The 25063-nt window shown below is 44.8% G+C and overlaps 1 protein-coding gene across 1 annotated transcript in view; it reads right to left on the bottom strand.

The window, feature by feature from the left end:
* Positions 1-3027: 3027 nt before the first annotated feature.
* Positions 3028-25063, bottom strand: part of Nr4a3 (nuclear receptor subfamily 4 group A member 3) — a 34200-nt gene continuing 12164 nt past the window's right edge. Inside the window, 3 exon segments of the mRNA XM_037202596.1 lie at positions 3028-3520; positions 14697-14875; positions 18022-18221. Of these exon segments, the coding sequence (XP_037058491.1) occupies positions 3273-3520; positions 14697-14875; positions 18022-18221 (627 nt within the window). The 3' untranslated portion in view covers positions 3028-3272.

The raw sequence follows: 25063 nt of genomic DNA, 5'->3' as shown, positions 1-25063 counted from the left end.
TAGGTGCACCAGCATGCCTTGCCCCCAGGAAACAGTCAATAAATGGTTATTGAATTTAGAGCATCCTTCTTCCCAATCGCTGAGGTTTAATCTATTCCCAATTCAGAATATCTATTAACTTTGCAGCATCACTAAGCCTTTAAAAAAAATCCATTTGTGGAGGCGTTTAAAGACTTCACAGTAAATATTACTATACCGATTAAGGGAAAGCTGTTAAAGGAAGCATGCCCATTCAACACACCGGTAGCCATTGGTAAAATGTAATTTAATTTAATTATTTAAATTTACATTGTTAATGTACAAGAGCATTTCCTTCAAACCACAGGTTAACACACACTAAAAAGCAATGCTGTTAGAGGAGAAGGGCATGGGGACACTCAGCCATCTGAAACAAAAGCAAGGCACTCTCCAATAACAGCGGGTAGATTCCGGGTTTCCAGCGGAGGGTGGCTTCGCACTGAGAGAACACTCCCTCCAGGGGAGGAATCACCTGCATTAATGCTTGTCCTCCTCAGAGCTAGTGTGCCACGCACTCTGCGTACACTCGTGTGTCAACATTAAAAAATTAAAAAAATTGAACGGCTTGATGACTTGAGAAGCTCTCATAGTTGTGATAACTATGGAAGACAGAAGAGCACTGGCTGTATAGGTCTTTTCTTTTAGCACTAGTGTCTGGGCCCTGGAACTAAAACAGTGCCATTATTTCTTCAAACCAGCAGATAGGCCGCCTAGGCGGTCCTCTCCCTTCAATCAGATGGGCTGACCAAAAGGAACAGCATTTCCCTAGAGCACTGTGCTGCTGTTCTGCTTTTCAGACAGGACCAAAACAAGGATTAACTTTCGAATACTCAAGGTGCACAAGAAGGTTATGTACGCTCAGTACTTCTAATTTATTCAAATTCGATTTGAATTTGGTCTGAAGCGATCTGGTGTGAAATGTTAGCTTTCCTGATATTTAATAATGTTTATTATGTTTGCATATAAGCTCAACAAATTAATGCCAAAGTACTACTTTATTCAAGGCTGTCTGCAGGTAAAATGTTAATACGAGTGACTCTGTTTAAAAGTTTATTTTCCTAGAGATGCAGTGAGTTGTAGGGAAAGACTAAGCAAAGGTGAATTAAGTCCTAGTCTCAATTCTGTTGTAGCAGTCTGCCCTGCGATGGGCCCCACTTTTCTCCGTTGTGAATTTCAGGAGATCTGACCAGATGATGAGCCAGGCCCCTTCCAAGTCTGAAGTTCAAACTCTTAACATTCCAGGCCCTGTCATCTTGAAAGAAATATCTTTCATAAAATCTCACACATACAAAATACACGGTCAAATATCCGAATGATTTGAAAAAAAAAAAAAAGAGGAAAGGATATGATTTGTTATCTGGGTTATACTTTGCAGCAATTAGGCAATTCATTTGGTATTTGTTTGATTGTATAATTTAATGACAATATAAACAGCATAGTTTTGTTATTTTTTAAAAGACTAAAGCAAAAATGATTTAAAGCTAACAAAAGCTACTGTGACATCAGTTTGACATTCAAAGTTTGATTCTTAGCAAAACGGCCAAAGGTATCTTGACTTGATACAGAGTATATAATATAAAGACTTTTAGACCTAAAAATCTTCAAACATTATTTGAATTTAGCAAAACATAAGCAAAATTTTCATATCAAAGTGCTAAACAGTGCTGCCTTAAAGGTCACTGCAAATGAAGGGTAAAATAATGGCGTGGGAAGTGACATTTATTGTACAAATGGTTAATAAAAAGACACATTATAAATATATATGTAACCTGCTATGTTTATATATATATATATGCTTATTTAATTTCTAATTGGTGTATCCAAGTCACCACGAACACCCCATTTGATTATTCTGTAACTCAGCCTCCAGGAGCTGGTGGTCTTGCAATAAATACAGGCAAAGCTATTACAATATAACGTGCATACAAATGTTCATACAAATAAGGACACTATGCAACAAATTATTTCATAACAATATGGCATCAACAGTAGAAACATATAAAAGGGGCACAAACACGGAATGTTGAACCGCAACCCACTAATCTTTTCTAGTACTCACATTAATACTATGTTGTTGTTTAAAAAAAAAAAAAAAGATTTGCTTGCTTTCCAAAATTGTCTCTTTAACCAATAACAAAAATTATATATATATATATATATATATAAATCCTTATCACCTCTGGTGCTTACCCTGTACGACCCAGTTCCTACTTATTTGCATGTTCTCCTTGAGGGGAAGCAAATACTTGACTGATTCTCCCAACACTCCTTGGGCTTCTGAATGGATGAACCAGACGTTGCTACAACCTTAGTAGGTTTAGAGAGCTCTGTCCAGGTTGATAGGATACAACGAATGCAGTCGTATGCAATCCATTTTATCACCTGATCCCCTTCAGGACAGCTGGATAGTCGTCAGGGGTCAAGATTCCATGAAGAACGGCCTGAAAGTCTTAGGTGGGCCACACCTCTGAAGGGTTCTACAGGGCAGGTGGATCGAGCCTTTGCTAGGAAAATGAGCGTGCCATTTGCTAACATGACTGCCTCCTTATTTTCATATGAAATAAGGGAGAGTTCACAAACGAGACTTAGTAAGACAGCACTTTACAAAATTGCACTTGTATATGGAAGCAAACAGCCATTATCATTTTGCTAAGTCTGATTGGTAGATAATTTTCCGTCTTTTGCCATTTGTTTTTGTTTTGTTTTTTAAAGAAGAAAGAAATGAAGGAAAGGGAATTTTCTGCCTTGCTTGTATGACATATGTACCCTTGATACAGGAAGTATATCATAAAGGGATCAGTCTTAAGACACAGTCTACCCTGGTGAACAGCCCTTGGCTGTTCTTGTTTTTGAACACAAAGCAACCATAACTGTATGCCCCAGAAAGAGTTTTTAAACAGTTATATTATCCTTTCCCCCTCTGCCGGGATAGCATCATCCAAAAGTGCTTTGTCAGCAATTTCTTAGAAAAGCCTCATCAACTCTACCCCCCCTCCCACCCCACCCACCAAAGCCTAAATATAAAACACAAACCCAACACAATACTCTGCAAGGTTTCCGGCTTTCGATCGTAAGGAAAGGCGCCAGGAAAAAAAAAAAAAAAAAAAAAAAAAAACAAAACCAACAACAACAAAAAGTCTTTGCGTTCTATGGGAGCTGCTTTTCCCCTGAAGGAAGGACGGAGGGGCAGGTGGTCAGACCCATCCTTTTGCTAGCTTGATGATCAGATGCCAGCAGAGCAAGGGGTTCCCTGCTCAGAAAGGCAGGGTGTCCAGGAAGAGCTTGTCGATGATTGAAGGTGGGGCCACCAAGTCCTCCAGCTTCAGGTAGAAGATGCGCTGCAGGCCCTGGGTGCAGATCTTCCTCAGTTCCACCAGCGCACGAAGGACCTTGGGCTCGGTGGGCTCCAGGGCCTGCCCCTTCCTCTGGTGGTCCTTTAAGCTGCTGCTGATCTTGTTGCATAGCTCCTCCACTCTCTTTGGTTCTTTTAACCCATGTCGCTCTGCAGAAGGACAGAGGAGGGTAAGTTTGGGGGGCGCAGGTCAAACGTCACTAGAAGTCCTATTCAAGCTCTTTCTCCTTTTCTGCCAGGTGGGTTGGGCATTTTACAACTAGAGTGCCCTTTGTGGACTGGGTGTTAGCTCAGCTAGTGGCCCTGTCAGGACCTGCTTTCCTTTCGATTCCCTAGAACTGCCAGGTGTGGTGGCACATGCTTATCATCCCAGAACTGGGGAGGCAGAAATGGGCATATCCCTGAGGCTTGCTGGCCAGGCAGTCTTGCCTACTTGTCTTGGTTAGGCAGGTGCAAACTTCCCACAAAAGCGTCGCCTCTGTGCTTCAAGCTCAGGGGAAACACTGACAGTGAGTTTGGAGGAGCCCTGCTTGCAGTGGGGTTGGGCAGAACAGTTTAGTTGTTCTCCTCAAAGCCTAGAACCAGGTGGCAAATTTGGCAGGAAGGTTCAAGAGGTATAAAATGTTCCCAGCCCCTGACCAAGCTACCCCATTCTTGGGAATTTATCCAAAGAAGAAAGCCAACTGAAAACAACAGCCTTGTATGGATGGAAATATTTGGGGCAGCATTTATCTATTTTTCGCTCCACACCCAAGAACCCAAACAGAGGAAACTCTGGGAGAGATACAGAGTTAGAGAAGAGGGGAACTGTTAAGTAAATAATGCCATGGCCATAAGATCCTAAAACGATCAGGGATAAGTCTGAAGATTATTAAACAAGATGGAAAAATATAAGTAACATTAAATGAAGAAGAGCATATGAAAGAGTACCTAGGCTGTGATCGCATGTATGTAAAAATAATACTAAAAATCTGGGGTTGATGAGACTGGTTGAGCAGGCATTTGGTGCCAACCCTGATGATCTGAGGTTAGTCTAGGGTCTCCACATGGTAGGAGAGAAATGACTCCTCCATGCTGTCTTCTTGACCTCCACAAATACACTGTGGAGTGTACATGCATTCACACATACACACGAAATACATATGTGTAAAATTTTTTTCTTCACATAAAGGATGAAAAGAAACAAAGTGTGAAAATAGTCATGAGAAAACTGGATGGCTCTTTTACCTTTCTTTTAAAATTTCTATGTCAGTGCTATTTGGAGAATACTGTTAAATAGAACAAGGTGGGAGATTGTCCTTTATGAAGCCATGTCATATGTATAACACGGTCAAGCACTAACTTGCTGATATTAAATTCTATTAGCACTGAGACACATTAAATCTGATTTACAAGCTCGGGAGAGGAGGCATCTCTCACAATCAAATGCCGGTCCATTAACAGAGGCTTTCCTATCCTTCCAGGGCCTCCTGTCTCACAGAGCATCCAAGATCCCACACTCATTATCAGGATGAAAAAACTGAGCAATTTGTCGGGTGTGATGCGGGAGGGGGGCCGATTGATTGTGGGACCTTAGAGCCAGACTTTCTCATGGCCAAACTCACAGACGGGAGCATGGAGTTTTCTCTGCTCTCCAGCCAGTCGCCTTGCTCAATAACTATGGCAACCATTATTTATTCAGCGAATTGAAGTGGAGATCGATACCTCCTGCCAGCTGGATCAACCAGGCCTGGAATTCCTTGAGGAATTCATAGACACTCCTGTTAGGAGCCAAAGGCACCTCGCTCCTTCTTTGTTGCTGTGGCCACTCACAAGGTCTGTGGCTTTTTTAGTTTTCCATAGGAGCTAAGATAAAAATTCAGTCTCGGTGTATACTCCTGCCAGCAGCCAGCAAGGTTTTCAGATCACCAGGGAGTCACCAAGTGTCTGGAACCTTCTCAGCGTTTAAAATTTCTTAAAATTCTAATCACTGACATTTAGTTGAAGGGACACCCTCCCCCTCCTCCTTTGAAAATTGGCAAACAGCTACAGAGCTGAAATGCAGAGTTCATAAATCCAGAGAGAGAGAGGGGGAGTCAGATATTTGGGTTTCTCCTTTCCTAGAGAATTATGTATAGAAAATTAAGCTTTTTCTGGGCAGAAGGGATGCAGCTCAGTGGTAGAGTTCTCACCTAGAGTGTGTGATGCACTGGGTTGGATCCTCAGCAATGAACCTGCGCCCCCCCCCCCACCTCCCAGCACCATGATTTGACCCAACAAGCTTTTTGCATTGGATTTATACAATATTCATCCTGTCTTTCAGTATTTTAACTCAAGCATTATGTTTCCAAGACGTCAAAACAGAATTTATAGTCACAGTTAAGTATTAGACATGCGTCACAGACATTGTGTATGTACGTTGGAAGGGATTTGATCCTCTTTGTTTAAATTCTCACCTAAGAGAAGACTGTCCACTCCAAGGTACTACAAAACCAGAGTCAGGTTCCAGCTAGATGGGCAGGTCAGTCATTTCAACCTGCTGATAAAACTCATCTAATAGCCCTTAGTTTATACTCTTTTACTTAGACTATTTTAGCTCAGAAAGAGACAAGATGATCTGTTATCTTTAATTAATATGTAAGAAGACTCAAAAAGTTAAGTGAATTGCCTAGGGTTGAAATTCACAAGTGGCCAGCTTCTTTCAAACCAAATCCGGGAGAACTTCGCTCACGGGCGGTTGTATCTGCCTTTCACTGCCTCTAATGGTTAGAAAGTTTCTCCTCATTCTGATATAAACCGTCCCTCCTTCAGTATCCTCTTACTTTCTGTGAATCTAACTAACTAGTGGCTAAACTTCTTTCAATAGATGTTTATCAAGTACCGGGTCTGTGGCAAACAGTGCTGAGACAGTGGGGGCAGAGCAGTGACGAAAACAGCGCCTTCTCCCCGGTGGGTTTGGATTCCCGGGCCTGTTAGCTATCCCTGTCAACAAACGGCTCTGCCAGGCAGGAGGAAGACAGGATGGAGTTGGAGGGAAAGAGGAGGTAGGAGGAGAGGAAGAAGGAAGAGAGGAGGTGAAGAGAAGAGGGGAGAGAGGGAGCGGAGGGATTAAGTGAAATAAGGAGACACTTAAGTTTACGTTCATGTTCTTCCCCCCTCAGCTAGTTAAGATCCACTCATCTCAGATCCAATATTCCCTCAAGGAAGCTTCCTTCTTGGCTCCTAGTCTAGGTCAGATTCTCTTTATAATACAGGACATGCAAGTTTGAAATCCGATATTCATGTGACAGTTGCCTGCCTCCCTCGTTAGATTTAAGCTCCCTGGAGAAATGGCCTGTATTTGCTCACTGTGGTTCCCCTCTCCTGCACCAATCCTAACGCATCAGGGACACCTAATACGTGTCTGATAGATGAATCTGTAAGACGGAAGACCAAAGCTGTTTAAGAAATGATTAAATAGACACTAAATGTGGAAGTGTCTCAGATTGAAAGGATGAGTTGGGAGTTGTTAAGACACTCACAACAGTAAAGAACTTTATAAACGCTCACACTCACACTTCCCACGCAGACACTCCCTCTCTGCACCTCTCAGCTCTGGCAGCTACTAGCTGGGTGACTCTGGGGCTGTTTCCACCAGCTCTGGCAGCCATTAGCTGAGCGACTGGGCCAGTTTCCGTCAGCTCTGTCAGCTATTATCTGGGCGATTTGAGTCTGTTTCCACGCTTCTGAAAGGGGGCTAAAGTGGCAGTTGCCTCTTGTCTTGCTGTGAGAATGAAACGATCTTCACACGCAGAGTACTTGGAATAATGCCAGGCATATAGTAGGCGCTTAATAAATACTTGCAAACACTCTCTGTATTTAAAACTCAATTCGTTACCGTCCATGTTGCCCATGGCTCTGAGTTCATTTGTGTGGAAATCTTCCTCTAAACTCTTCTGGGGATCCCTTTTTGGGGAGGGGGGCAGCTTTAATTTAACCTATCCCAGTAACTCCAGTTACTCTCTGGGTGGTGTTCCTTACATCTGTGTTCTTCTCTCAATTCCCACTTCCTCTGGAGAAGATCTCTACTGTCTGCTGCCTATGTTGTTTCTGTTGCTTTTTTTTGACTGGCTTCCTTGCTTGGGAGAAATACAGAACCTTGGGCCCTGCCCGAGGCCCACACAGCCAAAACATACAACACTGTGTCCAGCGCTCTGTATGCCGGGCGGAGAAGCTCAACCCTAGTCAATCCTTGTCCCTCAGAGCTGCTGGGCAGCATCTCTACCCTGTGGTCACCTAGTCTCTGTAAACTTCACTTCCCAAGGCAGCTTATTTTAATTTCACATGGTTCTGCCTATGAGAACTCCCTCCCAAGGGAGGTTATTCCAATTTCAAATGGTTTTGTCTTAGCTTCTTATATTGAGCTAACTTTTGCTGTTTTACAGTTCTCACTACGGGCTCTTGACTGATCAAAGAAGCACCAGGTTCTCTTCCTGGGAGCAGAGAGCAGTGGATGGAGAAAGGGATAGACAGTGTTTAGCAGTAGCCCATCCCCCCCAGCCAGCTTTTTGAGCAGGTCTTGGGGCACTGGCCAACTTAGAGATAGCACAGTTCCAGCCAATGCGGAAGAGAAAGGGGGCTGCTTGTGAAACAGCAGACAGGACTTCCTGCTCTAAGCCTCACCTCTTTCTCTAGGAAGTCCTGTTGCCACCGTCAGCCTTTGGCTATGTCACATGTCCTTGACTGACTGGTGGGCAGTCCCAGAACCCACACTGGTCAGGAAGCCACAAGTCAGCTTGAGGTGTACAAGCGCTTTCCTGTCTTTGAGTGGGTGTCTGTCTCTCCAAGACCACGGCTCTTTAAGGGTAAGGGACTATGCACCTGGCATGTGGCAGGTGTACCACAGACGTCAACTGATTCCATCTACATCGAAATTAGGCAGCTCTTGGGAAGTCGGACTATTTTCTAACAACAATGGTAGGCTAAAAATAATTTAGGTTTTCCCAATTTGAGAGATTTGCTGATATTTACAAGTCAGTTGTTCAATTAATATTGGTCACGTACTAAGGTAATTTTAAAGATCGATGAAATCCTCTTTGCCCTAATACTTTGGTTTGGGCACCAATGTATACCCCAAGTGCCTAGAATGAGCCTCAGTAGGAAATTGTGAGTGTGTGTTCATATGTGCTTGTATGTATGTGTGGGTGCATGTGTACATGTGTATGTGGAGGCTTTATCATTCTGCATCTTAATTTTTGAGACAGAGTCTCAGTGAATCTAGAACTCTCTGAGTCAGGTAGCTGGCTAGACAGTGAGCTCCAGGGATCTCCTCTCTCTGTCCTCTCCACATTGCTGGGGTTACATGAGTGCTAGCGATTGAACCCGGGTCCTCATGCGTACACTGAGGTCATTTCCCACTGGGCTATCTCCCCAGGTTCAATAAATACCATCACACTGATGTGAACTGAATGATAAAACCCTTGCCACCACAGAAAATCATGACACTGAAAAATGTTCACAATCAGTACACGGAGTGGGAAGGAGGAATGTAATGGAACTTCTTTAGAGTCTCTCCAGCCATTGCTTTGTCTGAGAGAATGCACGCATGCAGCATTGCATATTCACAGACTAGAGAACAATAAGCCAAGATACTGGCATCACTGCCCTGCTGTCGTGAAGCCCATAAAAAGGCATAAACAAAGAAAAGCCATGAGTGTATCATATATATGCAATTGTATGGAAACTAAACACATTCATAGATTCTGAGAACAGTTAACTCTTGATGGAAACCAACATTTAGGATAATAACAGTGAAGGTTTGGATGATTTTCTCCCCCCTCTGTAGGGCTACACACTAGTTTATTCTTTATAAGAAACCTACAAATACATGTTATTATTGGCTATGATCTTACTGTGCTCCCATTCATGTGCTGAAGTCTAACTCTCAATGTGATAGCATTGGGGAGGGTGCTTAGAAGGGGCCTCCAGAAGTGCTAGACAGGAATTTCTGTTGTTTATAAGTTACCCATGCTGTGGTATTTTGTTATAGCAACCTAAATGGTCTAAGACCTTATCTCTGTGAGAAAGAAAACAATAGTTTTCAGAAAAAATGAGGGATTGCCCAAAATCATGCTGCTAGGAAGTGGCCAGATAAAGACTTAAACTTAGGTCTCTAATCTCCAAACCCTGAAACTGTCCCCTTTCTTTTCCAAACTATATTATTCTGTCAAATTTCACCCATACTTCCCTTTGCCATGTAGCTGATAGCTGTATTTGATGAAAATTCAGAATGGTCAGGTATTCAAAGTGAGCAGAGGAGCTTTAGAAAGACAGGGGGAGATCAGTCAACTATTGATCCCGCCACATTCCCTAGATCTGCCTTTCTTCCTCCTCTGTCTTAGAGGCTATGTCCCAAGAAGACCAAGAAAACCAGCTAGGGGAGAAAGGGCTCATTATTTTGCCTGACAGAATACTTGAGTCTGGAAAGGAATGCCTTGGGGAATTTTCAAAAAACTCCATTTGGCCATCAAAATGTCCTCTACAATCTGACTCCAAAGGACCTGTTTGATCACATTTCCCTATCAATCACTAGATGGGAAATAAAAGCTTATAGTCCAAGGTTAATTCACAGTATGAGGCCACAGGTAAAGGTCTCAACAGTCAGTGTTTCTCTGAAAATCCTTTACTCTTTCCCAGAGCTCAGAGACACTCAAGCTAGTGTCTCCAGAGGGGACTCCTGCTTCTGCCTGGGTGCTTACTCCAGAACACACAGTCATTCAGAATCATAGCCTGGACTCTGTGAAATGTTCTCATCTTTCTGCTCAGGTCATGCAGAAGGAAAGTCATTGGCCATCCATGACTTTTCCACAACTGTGCTGGGGTGATTCATGGCCATACCCTGGACCTCTGGTTCCCCTAAGTTGGAACATCCTTTATGTCTACATGCTACTGCTTTGGGAATTTATTCATGACCAGTACCTCCAGTGTTTGTAATTCCCTAAAACACAGCAATTACCCAGACTTCCTCTGCACTGGAATTAAAGGCGTGGTGTCAGGAGGCAGAGGCAGGCAGATCTCTGTGAGTTCGAGGCCAGCCTGGCCTACATAGTGAGTTCCAGGACACTTGGGGATACATAGTGAGACACTGTTGCAAAAAACCAAAAACCCCAAACCAAATCAAACCAAACACAAATAGAAGAGCCTAAACACTAATCACCATACACAGAGCTCCTTGTCTTCTGTCTGAGACTACAAACTTCCTGATAGCAGGATGCATGCCCAGCTCTTCTCCTCTTTCCCCACACACTGACAGCCTGGCATGGAGAGGCCCCAATACCCAATATTTATAAAATGATACATCCACACTAACTTTCTGTTTGGAGGATTACAAGCAGATAGCAACACACTGTACCCTGTCAGTGGCGAAGAAGCAAAGCCTTCCCATTGCTCCAGGGATTTGACTTTGGCAAGAGGCAACAGTTAGGGTAGATGAACTGGGGACCCAGAAAACATGTGAAAACCACAGCTGTAGGGAACTTCCTGTTACTGTAGGAAGGGAGAGTGATCAGGAAGAAACTGTTTCCTGTCCCATCTCACCACTCAGTGTTTTGTGAGGGGGTTAGAGAGAAAGGGAGGAAGAAGAAACTAAATTAGGGGAGACATCCATGTTTGAGTAAACCATCCACTTCCTGAAGCTGTCTTCTGGAAGTGAGACTGGCTAATGGTGTAAAACCTTTTCCCTCTCACAAGTCCCTCTCTGGTTTCAGACCCAACAGTTCTGTGGGTGCATTTTCTCGTTCCTAGGGCTCATCTGATGCTCCACAACCACTCTTTCTGATTGTAAGGCTTCCTGAGATGTCAGGGCTCTTGGGAATGCATACTCAAATGCTAGTGGATATTCACAGCAGAGGGCATTGCTTTCTAGGCTTCCCCCCCGCCATTGTCTAATGTTTCCATGCATCCCAAACCTTCCCAGACACCAAATTCCAAGAGCTCTGTGAGACTGGAGGGCTCATTCTGCTTGTGTAATATGTGCAGCACCTCTGATGACTTACTCTGTGAAGGCTGGCAGGAGTGAAGGCAGGAGCTGGAGTTGCCCTGTAGGAAAGACCTACAGACAAATCACTCAGCCCATTGCCGGTCTAGCATAAGTGCTTTGTAATCGCTGTCCCCTTTGAGTCTCTCAAGTGTCTAAGGAAGTCATCACCTAACATATACTATGCTGCCTGCTTTGTATTGTTTGAGACAGGCCGGTCTGGAACTCACCAGGTAGGACATGTAGCCTTGAGTTCATGATCCTCTTGTCTCCTGAGTGCTGGAATTATAGGTGTGAGTCATCATGCCCGACTCATACTGCCTTATAAAGCTACCAACTTTTCTTCATGACAAAGAGTTTCACTTTGCACTGGTCAAGGTTTCCAAAGAGAAGGACACGTATGAGCCCAGCTGGAGGGGGCCTCTGTTATTGCCACTCCAAGGAGAAACATAAGTAGATCTAATGTCTGTCATGAATCCAGTTTGGCTACATCATCAATGTAGTTTTTTGTAACCTACACTGCCACCCTATGGAATGGATGTTATTATTCCTAGTGTGTGGATGAAGAAACAGAAGCACAGAGAAGAGAACTGTGTTACTCAATCTCCCTTGCTGATGAAACACCAGACTCCAGATTAATAGAAGAGTTGCTAGAACTGGAAACCCATGCTTTTTCTGCCATGCTGAACTGCCTGGTCCTCCAGCAAATGTCTACCTGAGTGGACAGTGGGCTGGTCAGCTCTGATCACAGCACAGCACAGATGGGATGCGGAGGCCAGCACCATCTTGCTCTTAGTTCCTACTCTGGACTCTGTAGGTACCTGGTGTCCATTAGCTTCCACAGAGTGAGACAGAACAAGGACTGGGCCTCCTGGTCAGGCCCTCACTGTGAGCTGCAGTCCCAACACTGCCCAACTCCCTCCTGCTCTCCTCCCTCGCTTACTTTGTGCTCAAAGTCAGCTACTACTGGAGATCATTCTAGAATGCAAGGCTGGCCATCTTGTTCCTCTCAGGACGGATCCCACCCACCTAACTAGGTGTGGAAGGCTGAGGAAAGACCCTGAGTCCTGCAACACTCTTCCTGTCATCCTGTGGCTTCTCTCATCACCATTTCCTTTGTGAAACTTGGGTCCGTCATATTCACCACAGCTTCAGGACATTTTTATTTATGCCTACAATCCCTCCATGGTAGCCTGGAGACACGCTCTGCTCCCTCACCTGTGATCTCTTGACACTTGGTCCCCATTCAACTCTCTGCATCCTATGGATTAATTTACATATTCTGTCTCCTCCAGAGATGTGTCATCAGCTTTGAAAACACAGTGACATGCAAGAGACAGCCCCTAGGCCAGTGAGCATATATTCAGCTCCCATTTCCATAGTGACATGGCAAGGAACTGGTTTTGGTCGCAGAAAGCTAACGCAGGCTCAAAAGATTTCATCTTTTGGAAATGATGAAATTCTATACTTTGCAGTTTTGGAAGTCTAACTGTCCTGGAAATGCTGAATGGGGGTCTGAAATGGAGCTGAAGAGCTAGAGGACAGGGTGATCTTGGGGCTTCGTCTCATTAGTCTTGGGAGTGACGCTCTTGGGCTTGGGTCTTAAACACCAATTTTTTAGGCGCTCTGCTCTGACATCAGAAAGCAAGCCCTGTCAGTGGAATCTGTACTCTTTAAGGCCATCTTTGCTTTTGTTTCAGTCTTGAAAGACTATGGTGGCCCTAATAAGAGCTGAGCTTCCTACCCTGGACCAAAGACCAGGAAGAATTAGTCAGGCACATGACTGGCCTGGCCTCTAGAGGCACACAAATACGTCTAACTTTGGTTCACATTAGTTGACCTGAGCAGGTGCATGTCAATAGTGCTTCGACTAGTGGTTCTTAACCTTCCTAATGCTGTAAGCCCTTAATACAGTTCCTCACGTTGTGGTGACCCCTCACCATAATATTGTTTTATTGCTACTTCATAACTGTTATTTTGCAACTGTTATGACTGGTATGTACATATCTGATATGCAGACGGCCTTAGGCAACCCCTGTGAGAGGGTCATTTGATACCCGCCCCCAAGGGGTCATGACCCATAGGTTGAGAATCACCAAACCAGGCAGAGCAAGGCTGCATCAGAAAGGAGAGGCCAGCTGTGCTGAGTACACAATCAGTACTCCCTACCTATCTGGGAAATGTTTCCTCTAGTCAAAAGCATATCCAGTCTGAACTGGACCCTCAGCCAATCAGCCTAGCTGGGCTTGGGTCTGACCCAGAAGATGGGGATGAGCTTCAGATCCTGTCACTATCTCCCTAGGCTCTGGTATCACTGATTAAGATGCAACCTAATAAGGCACTTCAAGGATGAGGGACGAAGGAGACCCAGAGCAGCAGCACCTCCAGAGCACAGGGTGATGGGACAAGTAGCAGGAGAGTAGAATAACACAGAAACTGAACATTTTTTATGCGTGTGTGCGTGTGCGTACGTGCGTACGTGCGTGTGTGTGTGCGTGCGTGTGTGCGTGTGTGTGTGTGTGTGTGTGTGTGTGTGTGTGTGTGTAGGGGGGCAGAGAACATCATTGGATCCTTAGGTATCTTCCTTAAGAATACCACCTACCCTCCCTGAAATAAGAGTTTCTCATTGGCCTGGAGCTCACCCAATTAGGCAAGATTTGTTGGCCAGTGAGCCCTCAGGGATCCTCCTGTCTCCATTTCCTCAGTGCTCGGGGTCACAGGCAAATGCCACCACATCCAGCTTCTTTATATGGGTTCTGGGGATTGAACTCAGGTCTTTGTGCTTGCCAGGCAAGTCCTTTACCACCCCAGCCAACTCCTCAGCCCCAGAAACCGAACAAGTTTTATACTTCCGTTTTTGAACGTTTTACAAAGCCGTGGATTTGAGTTGTTTTCATTTTTTGACAAATAACACATTAATTCTCAACTCCCTCTCAGTCAGGATTAGTAAGTGAAGCTGTCTTCCATAGGCCTGTAGTTCTTCACTTTAGGTCTCTAGGCAAGAACTGGGAAGGGGCCTATAGGAATAGCAGGGTGATTAAGATTATCTTCCTGGAAACCTTTTGTAAAAACAGCCTTGAAGTAGCCAGGCCAAAAGCCAGCAGAGCTCCAGAGCAATCGGGTTTTGATGATAATTCAATAGTACCAACCCTCTCTCCTACAAGCTCCTAGGAGTAAGTTGTGGACACGTGCTTTCCTTATTTAAACTAGGTCGAATTTGGTGGACTTCAGGAAAGGGGCAGTCATTTTCTAGTTAGCTGTACAGAAGCCCAGGAGCCACCTGGACACAGGCAAGAGAAAAGGGGACGCTGACTTTCGGAAGCTGGCACTTACCTGTGATCATGCTCAGTGCTGACAGGCAGGCTAAGGCTTGGATATCAAGATTCAGGCTCTGCAAATTTAAAGAAAAGTCTTTAATGGAGTCGAGCCACTCTCCAAATCCACGAAGGCACTGAAGTCGATGCAGGACAAGTCCGTTGCAGAACACAAACTTATCTTCAGCAGTGTTTGACCTGGGGGTGGGCGGAGGAGGGGGAGACACATTAAAGAGGTCCTCTCAGTCTGGCTAACATGGCAACATCATAATACACAGGTGCCAACATCAGCACGGGGCAGCACTGGAAAGTGTGTGCAGTACTGCCATGAACGAAGGCGTGCTCCTGGGACCGAACAACCTGACCGTCTGTCCGTGATCATGTCCTTAGGGAACACAGGTGGACACACCTGCTGTCTAGTGCTAGAATCGGTCAGCTGCTGGCTTCTCCGGGATGGAATGTGGAGAAGCAAGCCCTCAGAGACTATCTAGGGGCAGTGGTTCCCAACCTGTCGGGTGCAACCCCCTTGGCAGGGTCGAATGACACTTTCACAGCGGTCACCTAAGACGATCTGCATATCAGACCTTTACATTACAATTCACAACAGTAGCAAAATTGCAGTTATGAAGTAGCAATAGAAGTAATTGTACGGTTGGGGGGTCACAGGCGTCCCTCACAACATCAGGCCTATTAGGGTTCCCTCACAGGAGTGAGGAGAGGGTCATGAGACCCTCACCTGAGATCACAGCCACTGACTCCCTCCTGCTTTCATACACTTAGAAGTGCATAATACTGCCGCACCCTGTTACATGCAGTCAAGGGAGGTGGTGAAGTTACTAGAAGGTAGAAAACTGACTGAAAGAGGGGTGTCCATCTATGCAACTTTTGCAAGGCCATTATCCATGCTAGGTGCGACTTTTCGGTGATACATCTTGGGGGGGGCACCCACATTCCTGAAATCAGACTCTCACATGTGCCCCTATTAACCCAGTAAAATATATGGGTTGTTCCCTATCCTGAACTGGATAAAAACCTTTCTTTGTCTTATTGTTGGTCCCCTCTCTGGGGTGAATAGACCTTTGTTATGAGGTTTCCTCAAGAAAAGTCATACAATGGCCTCTCTCTGCAGTGAGCAGGAGACTTCCCTTTGGGGCTCCTGAGTCAAGGCTGTTCTCTTATTTTCTTTTTTTTTTTTTTTTTTTTTTTATTTTCTCATATCAGCTGTTCCCCCCCCCCCCCCCCCCCCCCCCCCCCCCCCCCCCCCCCCCCCCCCCCCCCTGTCCTCCCTTATTTTCTTAAATGCCAGAAGCTGATAAGGCCAGAGGCTAGACACTACAATTCCATTATGCAAATTCAAAGCAACAAGTTTCTCCAAGTGCCGATCACAGAGTCCGAGGTGGCAGAGCACACTACCTCCTTGAGTAACTAAAATAAGGGGGCTACAGGGGGCTGTTTCTAAATTTGCCAGTGGTTTATACTGTGTCTGCAACCATCCCCTTTCTCCCTCCTAAAAGGGGCCCTGAAACCTCTACTTGGCCATGATGGCTTAGCAGGGTAACCTTGGGCCCTCCTTTCATCTCTCTGGACTTCCTTTCTCTTATCTATGGAACAGGAATTTAATCATAATTTCCTAAGGTTGCGGAGGGAATTAAAGAAAATGAAGATTTTTTTTTTGAAAGTCCATGCACAGTGCCTAGCTCACAAGAGGATTAGAGTATTAGGTGTAACTACTTCTCAATTCTGTGGGATCCTTACTCTAATCTTGACTTTGCCTGAACTTTGAAATATCGTGCTCCATATTCCTCTCTCTAGGTCGATGGCACACACAGGCCAGTGTCTTTCTAACCGTGCTTCTGGATGAATAGCTTTATTCATTCCTTCACTCAGCTGGCATTTACTGAGCACCAAGGATGAGCTGTTCCTGGAGACAGGCACTACAGAGAGCTTGGTGAAGTGTGGCGTCCACCTGCATGGAGCTTATCTTCGGCCTAATCCCTTGCTACGTGCCTCAGATGACAGGCACATCTCTACCAGCTCTCATGCACTGGATTGGCTGCAAAATAAGCTAAACTTTGGAACTCTAGCTACAGCTCTCTCCCATCTCGGCCTCAGATCCCTCCATACAGGGAGCAGATGGACAGAATGTTTCTGCCTCAGAGTTTGAATGTGGACATTCAACCACTGGCTTCAGAATCAAGAGAGTATAGCTGAAGTGCAGATTGCAGTATTGTTCTGTAGCCCACTTGCTCAAGGCACAGGAGCTACACTTTATGCAGGAGTTTCTGATGCTACGATATGAAACAGAAACAGGTGGTAGAGAAGAGAAAGAGGGGAATGATGATTTTTCTTATAATATCTGGTGAAATACAGGTACTATTTCTGAACTATGTATTGAAATGAAGCAAGGAAGATGGAATTAAATATGCCCTGGGTGAATAAAAACACATACACACACACACACACACACACACACACACATATATATAACGTGTGGAGAGGAGCGTAGGTCTGAAGTTGAAGCTATTTGAAAAGTCACTTCCTATTGGGCATGGCAGTGCACACCTGAGTCCCCAGCACTCTGGAGGTTGGAACAGGGAAGATTCCAAGCTCAAGGTCAGCTGTGAGTCTAAGGTCAGGCTAAGCTACCTAGTGGACCTATTTATCTATGAATGAATGAATGAAGAAAGAAAGAAAAAAGAAAGGAAGGAAGGAAGGAAGGAAGGAAGAAAGAAAGAAAAGAAGGAAAGAAAGAAAGAAAGGAAGAAAGAAAGAAAGAAAGAAAGAAAGAAAGAAAGGAAAGGAAAGGAAGGAAGAAAGGAAGGAAGGAAGGAAGGAAGAAGAAAGAAAGGATAGCTAGCTAGCTAGATGATAGACAGAATTCACATCCTCCTCCTGTTTGCTGCCACTGAACACTAGAGAGTGGACCAAATCTTTTGACCCAAGAACTCAGCTGTGGAACTTTCAGAGGCCCATCAAGAATGTTGCAACAATCACGTGTGAAATAGAAACTCATAAGGCAAACCCAGCATTTCCACAAACACCATCTGCACCCCAAGAACAGTCCTAGAGCCACAGACTTAAGGGACCACCACATCCACCCTCCTTTTTGCATAGAAAAGATCTGGATTCCTAGTGAGGCAACACTCTGCTCCGAGCCTTACACTGTGTCTACTCCTGGTGGACCTCAGACTGGAACCCGGGGTCCTGGATGCTACTCCATCATTCTTTCTAGTCCCCACTTCTCAGTGTTTTAATGTTTGAATACATTTCATCTCCATTTCTTCAATAAACCCCCCACTGTTACAAATGAGAAGGCTGAGGGAAGATAAGATAATAGAACATACCTGATGGAAAGTCTGAGAACAAACAGCTCCAAAAAGGCTGATTCTATAAGTAACGTCTGATCTTCTTTGGGGAGATCAGTGAATCCTGGGATCTTTTCTGCCCAGCTTCTGGACACGTCAATGGAGGCCGTGAGGAGGTTGTAGAACTGTTGCACGTGCTCAGCGTCTGTGCCGGCAGTGGCCTGGTCGGTGGGACAGTACTGGAAAGAAATGCACAGACAGCATTAACCTGACTGCATGGGACGGCGCCATCTTTTGAGACTGGCTCTGTCCAGATGTCAATGCCTACATCGTACCGCCCCCTTTATAAAACCTATTAACATGCACAGCCTCATCTGATCCTCCAATGGCCCTGGGACATAAAACAAAATGAATTTATTGTTATTATCCAATAGATGAAAGTCCCTTCAAGTCCCATCAGTGCAGGGGTTTGTCGACGTCATCTAGGGAGCTTTATACAGCACTCGTGTCTCAGTTCTGCCCCCAGAGAGGCCAACATAAGTGGTCTGGAGTGAGGTCTGCCCGTTGGGAACTTTAGAAGCGCCACAGATGATACCGCAGAGCATCCCATGGGAGAAAACACTGCCCACATGGAAACCATTGCCCTCGGGTCTTGGGTCTGAGTAGGCCTTCTGGCTCCGTGGGTTCTGCTGTAGCATTGTGGCATCCCAAAAAGACGCCCTCAGTAAGGAGCCAGAGATTTTCAAAGTATAGTTTCTAGACCAGTAGTGTCAGCAACACTGGCATTGTGCTAGAAATGGCAATCCCAGGCCTGCTTCATCAGAAACTCTGGAGGTGGGTCCAACAGACCACTTCTTATCAAAGCTGAGGGTTCTAATGTACATGAAAGTGTGAAAATCACATAGTTAACCAATAGGAGAAAAGATGATTAACTTTTGCTAGCTGCTGATGGATTGCTATGAGATAAATCTGGAAGTGTATGTGTTGTGTGGGGAGTTCCTCTGTTGCAGAGCCCAGACAGCTGTATGCCAGACTTGGGGATTGTGACTGCTTGTATTAATCAAAATCAGACAAAATCAAAAGTTTAGTTTCTTATCACACTAGCCATATTTCAGGTGCTTAACTGTCACGTGGGGTGGGGTACATGTTCTTCATCACAGAAAGACATACTAGACCAGACCTAGGAACCTGGGGGTAGAAGGTGGGGAGAAGAGGAAGACAGAGGGGGAGGGAGGAGGAGGAGAAAGATGAGGGGGAGAAGGTCTCTCCCAAGCTTTGGGCTACTCTGGTAAAGGTACAGTTTGCCTGACTCAATGGAGGCAAAACCATTTCTGCATCAGGCAGGATGATCTACGTGGCACAATAAAGACCAAGGGAAGACGATAGCACAGAGACGTGAGAGCTGAGTGTGAACAGGTGCACCACTGCTTTTCCTGGTGTTCACCTGGAAGAGCTCTGTAGCCCCGCCCCTTGATCCTTACCAGGCAGGGCTTTTCCTCCTTATTTTATAAGTGAGGAGACCAGAGACACGAGGCTCAGAGGAGCTGTGAAACTTTTCTGGGTTACCTAAGTGACAACGGTAAGCTAGGGCTCAAGGCCTGGGGTTTTTAAGTCCTATGCCTCTTGACTTTGGTTTTTATATTTTGAGACAGGGTCTTACCATGGGGTCAGTGCTGGCCTGAAACTCATTACATAGACCACTACATAGGCTGGCCTCGAACTTGCAGCAACCCTCCTGCCTCTGCCTCCTGAGTACTGGAACGACAAGCTGACTGTTAATATGTCTGATGCTGGCTGGGGATGCAGCTTGCTACTTACACGGAATGATTAAGGCTCCGATGTTTAATCCTCAGCACCCCTCACATGTTCCGAAAAGGCTTGGATGCAAAGGATCAGCCCCACACCCTGTACATGTTAGGTAGGTGCCCTATCACTGAACTACATCCCCATCGACTTTATTTCTTTTTAGTGCAAGAATAGTCAGGGTGGGTGCCTCCGTTTCCCACCAAGCCCAGACCTGATTGGAGGAGAAACAGCTGATGAGCAGCCAATGGACAGCAAGGCACTCCTGCAGAAACTGCCCCATGTGAGCCACTAGAAGTAAATGGGTCTGTTTTTTCTGTTTACCCAGAAGTAGTAAGTCAGGAATGTATAGACATCAGATGCTGAGCCCGGACCTTTACCCTATTCGGGCTCCTAATTTGTAAAATATTGTAGTGGGGCCCAGTTTTCTTCTCTATGGAGTAGAGATAATGACATCTTTGAAGCTCTTTTGTGTTTCTTTGGGAAGGCCCTGAGATGTAGAGTGAGTTAAAAAGCAGATGACAGTGATGTTACTGATAAAGAGTTCCAACAGGGTCACCACCCCTCACCTTCCACATTTATTGAATGGAGACTGCACTGTATTAAGCAGAAGCTTTCCCATTTTCACCTTAACTTTCTAAGATCTTGTAACATCAGGTCTAGTTCATAGCCCTGCTTCCTTTGTTCCCAACAATCCCACGGTTTGCCTGGGATTTTATGAGGTCTCAGATACTGGGTGGTATCACAGAGCATGGGAACAAATCCAAGAAAGGGAGGCAGCTCCCTTCTGGAGGACATTTGAAAAGATCATGAGACCCTGAGTGAGTCCGCCATCTTTTTTTTAAAACATGTACTCTCTTAACTGGAGGAGAGTTGAGAAAAGAGATCAGCTGTGCATCTCTAGACAAATCACAGAGCAACTGCTCTGTGCCCGTTGTAGTCTCTGGGTGCCCAGCGGATTAGCTAATTGCTATGATTCCCCTGCCTCATGCATTCAAAGGTTGTACATACTGCTAAGTCACACCAGGTATGATGTTATGGCCTAGACTTGGATGCTAGTCCTGCATGAGTTTGTTTTTCAATAGTGGGTTGAGTGGAGGGAGGAAAACCTAAAGGACTTGCAAACTCCGCACAGGGAATAGGAACCGCAATTTACCACATCCTGCATTGGCTTCCCCAAAACCAGGGCTCAGGAATCAACAACAGTTCTGCTTCCAGTATTTGCTCAGAACCCACCAGAGCAAGCAGTTTTCACCAGGGTTCTCTGCAGGCCCAAGCCCTGCTGGGCTTACAGTTCATGCCTCCTGCACTGGGAAGAGCAGTCCCTGCCTTCCTGGGGCATGAACTTTACTTTGATAGAACTCAGCAAGGAAAAAAAATAAAAATAAAAAAACAAAACACACAACAAAAACCCGCAGGCCCAACAAAACACAAAACTGCAAAACCTTTGGGATTCACCTGCAGTCAATCTTGTCCAAATCCTAGAATTCTGGAACCAAAATCTCATGCAACCTGAGCTACCCGTAGCAGGTGGGAGAGAAGGATCACGTACGTGCCTCTGAACACGGAGTTTAAAGAGACAGGTCAAAGCTTCCAGATACTCCGCCTGGCCGAGCCACTTAACCGTGGAAGTGGAAGAGCTGGACCCCCATCTGTGCCTGCATACAGTCCCCACAACTCTGGGCAAGATACTCTAAGGTATTTGTTCATTGATTATTCCACTGAAACATAGGTCAAATCATAGAGAAAGATTTTTTAAACAAACGTTTCTCTCTGTCTCTGCTAGTATTTAATGCCAGCCTATGAGGACACTTGACCCATCCGAGTCTGGCTTTAGCTCTAGTCAGAGAGGTAGCAGCACCTTCACTGACAGCCATGGCAGATGGAGATTTCTACAAAGGCCCTAGAAGGAGGATTGTTTGCTGCAGACAACAGCAAGTGGAAACGGGTTTTAACCCAAACAGGCTGCACAATGCATTCAGCAGCAACTGTGGGGTCAGGTTGCAGCAGTGGCCCAGGCCTATAAGTTATTCAGCTAGAGAAAAGCACTCTGAAAAATTAGTCACGTGATGCTGTAACGGCAGAACGGAGCTGAATATGTATCACACTTTCAGCCCTTGATAAATATGTGAAATATACGAAGGAAATGGACTCCCTCCCCACCCCCCTCAGTATGTGACTCTTCTCTCAGCCTTCATATCTCTATAGATGATAGATGTGATCAGTATATGAGTCGAACTGTGTATACATAGTCTTGGGTTTTTGTACTTTAAAGAGCGCCATTTTGGGGCTGGAGAAATGGCTGAGTGCATAAAACACTTGCTATGCAATCATGAAGAACGTCTATAAAACTCAGGTAGACATGATGGTCCACCCATAATCCTAACCTGCTAAAGGTGTAGGAGACAAGGGATCCCTGAAGCAAGCTGGCTAGCTAGATTAGCTAGCTCCAGGTTCATGGGAGACCCTGCCTCAAAACATATGGTGGAGAGTGATGGAGGAAGACACCAGATATCAGCCTTTGGACTCCACAAGCCATGTGCATGTTCACCCCACACATGCATATACTACACATACACATATGCTGATAAATAAAATAAATTTAAAGTGATATTTTAAAAATTGGTAGTGAAAAAGATTGGTGATGAATATATTTTTCCCAACTTTCTTCTTTTTTTTTTTTTGATCTGTCTGTGTCCCTCTATTAGAAAAACTAAAAGCAAAACAAAAATCAAAAACACAAACCCAAAAAGTGTCCCTTTTGCTACTAATGGTATGACTGCAGGTGATGTTTTCAGTACCTGTTTTCCCTTTCAATAGCAGGTAAGCTCCAAGGGGGCAGAGCCTTGTCAGATCCACCATCCATGTGCCCCCTGCCCTATATATTTGTTAAGTGAATTTAGTGCTTCCTGGAAATGTTATAGCTCATTCTTTCTCATCCCTAAGAAAAACTGGGGCATTCAAAGTACAGTTGAATTGTCATTATTAAGCTACATTGGTGGCTCCCAAACCTCACAAAGCCAAAGAATCATCTGAGGCTCCTCTTAAGATAAAGATTATTTCTGGCCTCCTGCTTTCAAGTCTTAAATCAATAGGTCTGGGTGTGACCCGGGGGCGGGAGGGGAGGGCAGGAGGGACCTGCATGTTAAAGCAAACACTGCCATTCTTTGGGGTTGAGGCACTCTGGGTACCATACCCAAGGAGATGCTGGCCTGGAGGTAGTCTGGGTACCCTACCCAGGGAGATGCTGGCCTGGAGGTAGTCTGGGTACCACAACCAGGGAGATTCTGGTCCATACTCATAGTGTAACTCTAGGTAGCAGCTCAGCTGCAGTGATGGGAGGGTTAGGGAATAAGAGCACTAGGAGGGATCACAGCAGTGCATTTGGTCTAACCTCTTCACCATTCAAACTGAAGGCCTTCGTGGTGGGAGCTGGCTGATGCCACTCAGTGAATTGTCTTCCCCAAAGCGTCTTGAAACCAGTATTTTGCAGCCTTCATGCTGTGGTCTCTGTAAGTCTAACATGTGGTAGCCATGTTGGGTCTTAAGGCTATCTCATTAGCATTTAAGTGACATTTGCTGGTGTCTGGTTTGATGTGAGCAATGGTTCTCGTAGCTGCAGTCTGTTACTGCACTAAGTGGCACGGATTACCAGAAAACATCCTAGCGTGCTGAAAAAATACTTGGAATGACCAGCTAATGAGGACATTAAGTATATTTCCTCATTAGTAATTATGCAGGCGCTGAAGCCAAGCCCGGTATCTATATATACTCGTATTGCTAAATTAAAAGCAACTGTGGGGCAGGGAATAGCAGCATCGCGGGTAGAAACAAATCAAATGTGACATGTTTTGACTGCGCTGATGTACAATGATCTGAGCTCATTTCTGAGGGAGAGAAGTTTGGCCCACAGGAGAAGTAAAGGCTCCAGAGCCAGGAATGCGTCACAGAGCTCAGGAGTGCTCATCCTGGCCTCTTAAAACATTCACTCCCTCTGTGACTTGGAACACAATCCTCCCTTTTTCCACATTCAGGGAGAAGAGGGTTCACTCAGTTTCTACCTTTAAGGCACATATCCTGCTACATGGAGATTCAAAGGCACTGACTGGCAGACGCTTTCTTCTTTCTCTATTTACCTAATCACTGGGGGTGGGGGCAGCTAGTACTGTTAGTAGATTGTATTGGCCACATCAACTGTCAGGCTCAACTTGACAGGACAACTTCTTGTCTAACATACAATAAGCTATGAATACATACTGAGATGTTAATATCAGTAGCGGAGAGAGGGATGGGGTGACTGCCAATGTACAGAAAACAACGTGTTTCTTTGTGTTTACTTCTGAATGAATTGATTTTCTTAAAAAAGATAAAGGGCTGGAGAAATAGCTCAGAGGTTTAGAGCACTTGCTGCTTTTTCAGAGGGCCGACGTTCAACTCCCAGCACCCACATGAGGGCTCACAACCATCTAACTCCAGTTCCAAGGGATCAGATGCCCTCTTCTGACCTCTGCGGGCACCAGGTACCCATGCGGTATACAGACATACACACAGGAAAACACTCAAATACATAAAAAATAAACATAATAAAAATGATGTAATACTACCATATAATATACCATAAACATGATGGTATAATATAAATGCATATTACTATTATTGTAGTTTTTTAAAAAATCAAATAAAATTTCTACTTTAAAAAAAAACCTAGTAAATTGTCATTAACCAGCAGGGATAGTATGATGACACAGAGGCATCCCCTTGAGTGACTGTATCTCATCTCAGCCCTGACACCAGTCTCAGGCCACAGAATTACCCCTGCTGAGCCTTCATTTATTTCTCTGAAAACACAGCAAGGAGGGGTTTGTCTTAGATGATCTCAAGGTCATTCAGTGCTGTGATTTCATAATTATAAATCTTTAAGGGGATGGTATTATGCAAGCTTAATTTCAGGCAACGACAATCTTTAAATAAAGTACTGACATTATAATTTTGGTGGCAGGATTGAGGGCTTATGTGAAAATATTTACGATGGTGTCTGACTCAAAGTCACATTTAGGGAAGTTCTTTTCTTTTTCTTATTTATTTATCTGTGTGTGTGTATGTGTATGTATGTATGTATGTATGTATGTATGTATGTATGTATGTATGTGTGTGGGCACTCCAGTGCCATGGTGTGGGGTTTGTTTGTCTCCATTTATCATGCAGGTTCTGAGAATTGAACTCAGGTCATCAGGGTTGGCAGCAAAAGCCTTTACATTGAGCTATCTTGCCTATTTGA

This window comes from Peromyscus leucopus, chromosome 2, assembly GCF_004664715.2.
Source record: "Peromyscus leucopus breed LL Stock chromosome 2, UCI_PerLeu_2.1, whole genome shotgun sequence".
In the NCBI taxonomy this organism is placed as follows: domain Eukaryota; kingdom Metazoa; phylum Chordata; class Mammalia; order Rodentia; family Cricetidae; genus Peromyscus; species Peromyscus leucopus.
This window is presented reverse-complemented; position numbering and strand designations above follow the sequence as displayed.